This window comes from Erigeron canadensis, chromosome 9 (genome assembly GCF_010389155.1).
Source record: "Erigeron canadensis isolate Cc75 chromosome 9, C_canadensis_v1, whole genome shotgun sequence".
NCBI classification, from domain to species: Eukaryota; Viridiplantae; Streptophyta; class Magnoliopsida; order Asterales; family Asteraceae; genus Erigeron; species Erigeron canadensis.
The window spans coordinates 30,649,399-30,657,944 of NC_057769.1; the positions used below are offsets into that span (position 1 = coordinate 30,649,399).

General features: G+C 30.5%; 1 protein-coding gene across 1 annotated transcript; it reads right to left on the reverse strand.

Annotated features, from left to right (window-relative positions):
• Nucleotides 1-2,387: 2,387 nt before the first annotated feature.
• LOC122583006 (probable aquaporin PIP2-2) lies at nt 2,388-4,426 on the reverse strand. Its single transcript, XM_043755439.1, has 4 exons — nt 4,029-4,426; nt 3,535-3,830; nt 2,852-2,992; nt 2,388-2,760 (listed from the first exon to the last, which is right to left on the reverse strand). The coding sequence occupies exons 1-4, from the start codon at nt 4,345-4,347 to the stop codon at nt 2,647-2,649; spliced, it is 870 nt and encodes a 289-aa protein (XP_043611374.1). The 5' UTR covers nt 4,348-4,426; the 3' UTR covers nt 2,388-2,646.
• Between the last annotated feature and the right edge of the window lie 4,120 nt (nt 4,427-8,546).

Here is an 8,546-nt window from a genome sequence, read left to right on the forward strand (position 1 = left end):
TTTAATTAAGTCTGTTTTCATATTTTAATTACGTGTGTTCTAGTTTTTTAATTAGGTGTGTTCTCTGTATTGTAATGCCTACTTTGTAATTTAATAAAAACAGACTTTTATTTATAATTTAGAAACATTACATACTTATTAAAAAGAAACATACAAACATGATAGTTCATAGAACACATTATTAAAATACAAACTTATTTCTTCATCTCATATACTGCTTTGGCATTCTTGGTGAAATGGTTCAAAGTGTAAACCGCACAAGCAAGTTGTTCCACAGCAATTTGAATTTTGTTGAACTTCCCCTGCAAATAAGTAAAGTATTGACACTCATGATCAGTACAATGCCCGGTTTGTATATAATCGATTTGTTAAGGAAAATGTCAATCAAAGATGATTAAGATGAAGAGTAATATTATCATTATGTATTTCGTGTTTTTATCAAGTACTATGTTTTTTAATTTTGTGTTATCTTTTATTTTTAAGTAATGTAATTTGTTTGTTTAATAATAAAATGTGTTTTTTTATTATATTTGAATGGTATTTTGTTAATTAAAAAAAATATAAAAGAATTGATGATGTGGCGAACAAGTTCTGAAAAAGCTGTCTTTATAGACAGTGAGAGACCTGATGAGAGTCCTAAGTAATGGGATGCTGATGGAACAATGAAGAAGCTCCAAAAAGACTAAGTTATAAGCACATACATAAGTAATCACCAATAAGATAACTAATTTATTGCTTGGCGTGTATGTTTTTACTAGAGGTCTCACATTTAAAACATCTCTACCTTGTAGGTAAATATTTTGAGAGTGATTAGTGTGTAGATAAATGGTTGAGAAACGATCATGAAAACGTACATTTGGTTTAAACCATATATATATATGTGTGTGAATAGGGGACTCTTATTTTGAAAACCCATTTTTTTGTAAAAACCGTGAGAACTCTTAAATTTTATATTGGAACACATGTTTTATTTTGTCATTCACATGTGAAATGTTGTAAAAACATATGTTGTAGAAGAAATTTTTTTTTTCGAAACCTTATATATAGCCGTTTGTTACATGTGAACAAAAAACGTTAACAAATTCATTCACAAGTTCATAAAAGACTAATTTGAAGGAATCTTGAAAAACTTTCTTCTACAACATATATTTTATATCATTTCATATGTGAATGAACAAAAAAAACATGTGAACAAATATATAATTTAAGAGTTCTCATGGTTCTTAAAAAAAATGGTTCTCAAAATAAGGAAACTCTCTCTATATATATATATATATAACCAAACCAATAATTATTTTACTCCTTTATATAACAAAAATAATGCTCTTAATGAAATTATTTATAACACATATTTTTCAGCCTTTAAAATAATTACACCACTCTCTTTTACATCAATTATTTTAACATTAATAATTAAATCATCGCCACCGTCACTGACACCATCACAGTTGTTGCACAGATACCTTTTTAGGCTATCTTTAATGGAGGTGCCCTTGGATATCCTTTGCCGTTAAAGTTTGTCAAAAACTAAAGATTTTTTGAAGAATGTTCTTACCTAAGGGTATGCCCTAACTTGTCCTTACCTAATATATTTTTGTTATGATGTGGCAATTCAAGGTAGCATTGGAGATAGTCTTAGTATATTAGAACTTGGAAGGCCAAAGGATTTAATGACTTGAAAATTAACAATGACAAATTATTAATTTGTTAATCTGTTAATGGTGCTAAACAAATTAGTAAATTACGTATCACTCGAAAATGCATTCTGTATTACACTAAAATGATGTGACATGTGCTAATCAAGGTTTTATTAGTGTGATTGACCTTATCTTGTTAATTAATCAATATATAATAGCTAAATGCAAGCTAGGAGACTTCTGGTTTTTTAAAGAATATACTAAAAGGATAATGGATAATTATTCATTTGAGATAAATGAATTCCTTCGAGTGATAAAGACAATACATTAGGTTGTGTGTGTCTGGCCTTTTTTTTTTTTATTTAATGAAAAAGAATTCTTATCTAATTTTAAAACCAATGAATCTTATCATCACTCTTTATTGTTTTAGACTAAAATCTCACTACTTTAATGGCATTTTTCTATAGTGGTTTCATGACTCATCTACAACTAATCTATAACTAGTACGAGTACAAATTTATTTCCGGGTTGAATGTAAACATATCTACCCAGCTGACAACTCAAATCCCACTAAAAACATCATGTCACTTATAAAAAGAGTAGTTTAGTTACGTTAAGAAGGTTATATATGTTTATGAATTTTAGATAGATAATGAACTTACAAATTATAGATGGTAAAAAATAAAAAGGGTTTCTATAATGCACAATGTAACTTTGATATATTCTTCACACTATAACACTTTGCAAAAGTAGTATGAACCAAATTCTTTTCATGAATCTTACCCACAAATATAATTAAGCTCTTAAAATTCACATTCCACACCTTATGATCTTGAAATACTTTGATCACAAAATCAATTTTTAAAAATTAAGAGAAAAAAAAAACAAAAGACAACACTTGCATTTGACACATAAACAAGACTCAAAGAAAATAAATTACAATTACATAAAACCAAATATTTTCAAAGATATCTACAAGGCACAAGCCATGAATGAACATCTTTCAAGCTCAAGCATTGCTTCTGAATGAACCAAGTGCTTTGATCGCCGCGGCTCTCAATACAAACTGGTGGTAGATTGCGGCGGCAAAGGCTCCGATGAATGGTCCAACCCAAAAGATCCACTGTATTTTCAAAATCAAGTTAATTCACTTAATTAGATAAATATAGAATTTTTGAAATTTTTACAGAAAACAGAAAAACTTAATTACATACTTGATCATCCCAGGCCTTGTCCTTGTTGTAAATCACGGCGGCACCAAAACTTCTGGCTGGATTAATACCGGTACCGGTGATTGGAATAGTGGCCAAGTGCACCATGAACACTGCAAATCCTATGGGCAGAGGTGCCAATACCTTCACATTCATATTTTAATTAGAATATTAATTAGTTAGTATAGATAAAATAAGACTTGTTAAAATGTTGTTCATATACTCGTATAGATTTTCACTTTGGAAATGATTAACATAAATACTTTTGTGTGTTTGTTCAAAAAAGTGCTCTTTTTTCTAAGGATAATGATTGATCATCCTAAGTTATTAGCCTACAAATTCTCCTAATTAATAGGATTGTGACATATGAAAAATCAAAGGTGAGATTAGAAAAGAGAATTAATGGATTACATGTGTTAACTAGGAGATATATTAGGAGGATTTTTAAGAAGATTGGTAGAATTTATCATTTTCCTTTTTCTAATTATGTGAACTGATAAACCTATTTTATTTTTCTTAAGCAGTAGTACTAAATCTAAACAACTTTTTATTTTAAAACAAACATTTTCTATGCTTTATTTGTTATATATTACGAAATGTATTCTGATCAATATCATGACTAGTACGAATTTAAGATTACGATATATGCAAAGAAAAAGACAGAAGCAAGTTAATAAGGTCCTTACAGGAACATGGGAGTCTCGTGCACTCCTCTTAGGATCAGTAGCCGAGAAGACGGTGTAAACAAGAACAAAGGTGCCAATAATCTCGGCACCAAGTCCAGTCCCCTTGTTGTAACCATCAGCTAACTCGTTGGCTCCACCGCCGTACCTGTTGTAGTATGAGCTTTGGAAAGCTTTCACTAGTCCCACACCACAGATTGCACCCAAACATTGTGCTATCATGTATCCAAGGGCCCTGATCAATGACACCTTTCGGGCCACAAATAGCCCGAATGTCACAGCCGGGTTAATATGTCCTCCTGGCACATTTAAGCAACAAAATCAAAAACATAACTTAAAAAGTAACTCATACAGCCAAAAAAAGTTTGTGAAGCAAAAAACGCTTTTCAGCTATACAGTTTTACTTAGGCAGGTAAAACTGCAAAACTGAAAAGCGTTTTTTTGTACAGATAGATTTTTTTTTGTGGTTTAAAAAATCAATTGGCTGAAGTACTTACCAGAGATACCGGCAGTGCAGTAAACAAGGACAAAGATCATGCCACCAAAGGCCCAAGCAATACCAAGGATTCCAACACCACCACATTGATCAGTGTTCAAAGTAGGATCGGTTTGGGCTTTGTAACCAATAACGGTCAAAACAGTAACATATAGGAAAAGGAGAGTGGCAACAAACTCGGCTATGAGTGCACGATAGAATGACCATTTAGTAAGTTCATCTGCATCAAACAACGGGGCGGGAGGTGGATCTTGGTAGTCCTTGGCGGTGTAATCGCCGCCACCACCATGGTGCTCAGCCACTTCAACATCTTTAGTCATGTTTTTTTTTTGTTGTTGGACACAAGTGTGATGGAGAGGGTGAGAAGTGATAATGGTTTGTGAGTGAAGTGTGATATGTGTTGGTATTTATGGGTGTTAGTGAGAAAGAAAATAAATTAGCACAATGATTAACACTCCATTATTGATGGCTTGCTACTTTTTTTAGTGTTAAAAGGTAGTAATTACATTAATATTTTCCATCATATTTATCATTATTTTAAAAGAAAACCGTTATAATTATGGTTTGCGTTAAAAGTATTTGCCGCCCACAAATAACAAAAATCAAATGGTCATTTTCATGGACCCAAAAATTATGGCAACGGCTCTTTTCCAAATTCTTTTATTTTGTGTGCTACTTTGATTATTGGTCTTAAAAAAATAAGAGTTGAAATTTAAACCTAATTAAGTTGTCGAAAACCATATTCGTATTATTGTATTTCTAGCTTTTTTTTACGGGCTAATAATATTATTAGTAAATAGAGACACATAAATCTACAACATGTGGCAAAATGAAAGATGAATATTTATGAAAAGAAAAAAAAATAAAATCTTAACTTTTCTTTCTAAAAATTTGTCATTAATTTTGACACATGGAACACTAAATAAGTCAATAGTTAAATCTACCATTTTAATCTTATGTATAATTTTTCACAAACCGTAACAACTAAATTCTTACTAAGAAGTATGAATACCGTCCCCAAATGGTCATACTTGAAGAGTTAAAAGTTTTACCAACTAACAAATTAAACCAAAACGTTTATCACGTTTAACCTGAAAAAGTCGCATCTTTATCGCAAGAGAAGTCCAGAGGTTTATATGTATAAACTTACATGTTCAATCCGCCTCTGTAGACCGTCTAATTGATAAACGTAAATTTTATAGTAGAAGTTTTGAGCCACATTTAGTACATACGCACACCTAGATTCTCTTTATACGAAGACGATGTTTTATCTCATTCATTTGTTTGTATAATTATCATAGCATATAAAAGAACCTAATTTTTCTAATATGTGTTCCTAAAAATTTAGTTGATATTGAAAGGAATTTGGACCACACATAAAGAGCCAAAAACGAAGCCCTTATGGTGTCATAAAGCACATGGATGAATTTATGGACATCTATAAAAAATTTTCTATGAATGATCGATCACAATTACAAAATATTTGGTTTCAGACTTTCTTATTTTAGTCATTTTCATCTGAATATATATTAAACATACGGTTAAAAAATGTCCTCTGGTCTAGATAAATTACTCAAAACGTAAGTATTTATTGAATTTGGTATTCAGTTAGAAGTATACATCAATAGATTGATGTATTTATTAGAAGAAGATTTTATTTGTTGTGGTTTTCTTTCATTTGTGAATTTGGTATGGAGACTTGAAGAGGTATTCATCCTTTCCTAGCAACCAAAAATTGTGGCACTCACTCTTTGCATACATATATCGTTGATGAAACAATCGTTTTGCTTTTGGATAGAAATATGAAAGCAATTTTTAAATAAAGATATTACTGTCTACGTCTTATTTTCGTTATGAATGGTGATATTTGTACCACTTCTTTTAACTAATATATCACGTTCATGTATTATTGACGTATATACTCAGTTATAAAATTTATGTATTTCATATATTAATTAAAAATAATGATACTAATATCAGTTTTTTTCCATTATGTCTCATCTTTGACGGAATTAGATATTGTCTCCAACTTCGCTTCGCCCAATGACCCTCACTTAAGCTTTATGTTAATATATAATGGGAGATGATTCTCTCAAGTTACCTTAACATGACTAATCTTGACCCTTGATTTTTATTCAAAGGTCAATATTTCCCTAACTTAACTCAAGTTGGAAAAATAACTTGAAGGAATCCCCTCCCGTATATAATATATGTAACAAAGGACGGTACATATTCTAAAAAGTTAATTTTTACAAAAATATAAAAGATATGCATCTAATCCTCAACAAAATCTCACATTCTCACGATTATTCCAGAGGTATTTGTCCTTTTCATTTTCTTTTTTTCTTTCCAGGACAAGCCAACAAAGTCAAATATGGATCAACTCGTTTGAAGTGCTTCAGTATATGTTCAATTACATACAAAGTATATTTGACAAACCATCTTAACTAGCATAACCTTTAAAAAATATTTCTATTTATTAAAAATTGGTCATGATACTATTACACTTTACACAATCAATAAAAACTTATCTTTACCATTTTTATTTATTATTTTTTTTAAAAAAAAGCTCAATTTTACCATTAATAAAGCTTCCCGATGAGTAGCCATGTAGAATTTAGAAATGAGCAATAGTTTTTTGACAACTCAAAATAAAATAGAGTGACAATAAATAATAAACGAAGTGGGTACTAAATAATTGTGTATCGTCTGTCTTTTTTTCTTGTTTTCTTGTTTTTCTTTTTTTTAAGGTGAATTTCGCTGAAAACTTCGTGTTGCGATTCGACAACGAAAGGTCTAGCATACGTTGTCTTAACCAGATCCGCGCTAGAGAGCTTACTCAAAGTATAAATGCCTATTTCAAATACCCGATGGGGGAAAACCCCCTACTAATCCGTCCGAAGGCACGACGATTAATAGGAATAAACCCTGCCCCTTCAGATTTGAACTTGGGTAAACTCAAGTCAAGCCCTCGTAAAGGGACTTCCTTATGTACTCCCCAAGGCTTGAACACAAGACCTCATGTATGAGGAATGGTATTTCAATCATCGAGCTAATGCTCAAGGATACTTGTTTTCTTCTTTATCTTCTTGATACTTCTAGCTTTCTTATATATATTCAAGTATTTATATTAAAAAAAAAATTGTCGAATTACATATTCGAGCAAATTCCTATCACACTATTCACTAATGCTCCACTAATGATTGGAGCAGTTCATTAATTATATGTTTTAACAGGTGGAATTATCTGGTAGACATACCCAACTCAAATATGATGTCTACATAATTAAGATAAGTTATCTTAACCCATCGTGATTATTTATTAAGCCTTTTATTAATTAGTTTACTAAATTTAATATAAAAAGTGATTCAAGACGATTTTTTGATGCTAACTCATCATTGACATTTCGGATAATTATGATACATTGGTTTCCATGTACAGTTAACAGTATATATATAAAAGAAAATAAGATTTTAGTTAAAATGATTTTAGCTCTTGTGCACTTTTTAAGTATTACAGTGTGATCACGAAACAACTAAGATAAACAAAAATTTACTACTTTAAATACACTTATCATAAAACTTAAGGATAAACTTTTGAAATGAAAGCTATAACTTTTTTATTCATATTAAATAGTGATATTTAACATTTTTCAAATAAAAAATATGTTCAAAACTAGCAACTTAGGGAAATATAGATGATATTAATTACAAGAAACAATAACTCTTTTTTTATCATGTCTTTTTAATCATAATTTATTTCTTTACTTTAAAAGTCCCAACTAAAGTTAATTTTATTGTACCGCTGTTAGAGGCGAAGTCAGGACTTAACGTTAAGAGGGTTCAACCGTATTTTGTTTCTGGTTGTTGTATACAATATAATATAAAAGAGATAACCATTTAATAACATGTTAGTAAAATACTTGTAGAGTTTTATTGCAATGATTTACTTTTATGGGTCCAATGTAAAGTTTTATTTGCACTGTTATGGCTAGAAATCAAACATTTATAGATTGGGGGTGAGTCGATTTAAAAATACATTTAACTAGTCAACTATGAGTTAGTCTTGCAATAGAAAGCATAGATGGTTGACGGAGACTAAGCACTCACCAGTCCCCTTACTCACTCCGCCCTGACCGTTGTAATAATATTGTCTTTCAAGTAGGCTTGCTTATGCGACTGACTGAAAATTGGCTGAGATATCGATTGCAATTTCTATAGTTTATCATGATTTAAATGATGTCTATATATGACACATATATATATTATATTCTATGGGTCATAATAAAACCTAATAGTATATGCATATTTTGTTTAGTCTTTGTCGTAGGCGCTATGCCAAATTGCCAACGCAATAGCACCGACCAGGGGATTATTAAAAGGAAACCGCCCGGCTCCTTTGGGCCACAACTTTTGGAAAATTACCATATTTAACAATTGGGTTTCGTTAATAACTGCTTTTAGGGTTATTGCTATATATTAATTTTGTTGCATTAAAATTTATACTTTATTATGTAAAA

What these genes read in the sequence shown, in the direction of transcription:
- LOC122583006 (XM_043755439.1), bottom strand. Translation starts at nt 4,347, where the DNA reads ATGACTAAAGATGTTGAAGTGGCTGAGCACCATGGTGGTGGCGGCGAT. An exon ending in CACGAGACTCCCATGTTCCT is followed by an intron (nt 2,993 to 3,534) that starts GTAAGGACCTTA and finishes ATGAATGTGAAG; the next exon opens with GTATTGGCACCTCTGCCCAT. An exon ending in ACAAGGCCTGGGATGATCAA is followed by an intron (nt 2,761 to 2,851) that starts GTATGTAATTAA and finishes TTGAAAATACAG; the next exon opens with TGGATCTTTTGGGTTGGACC.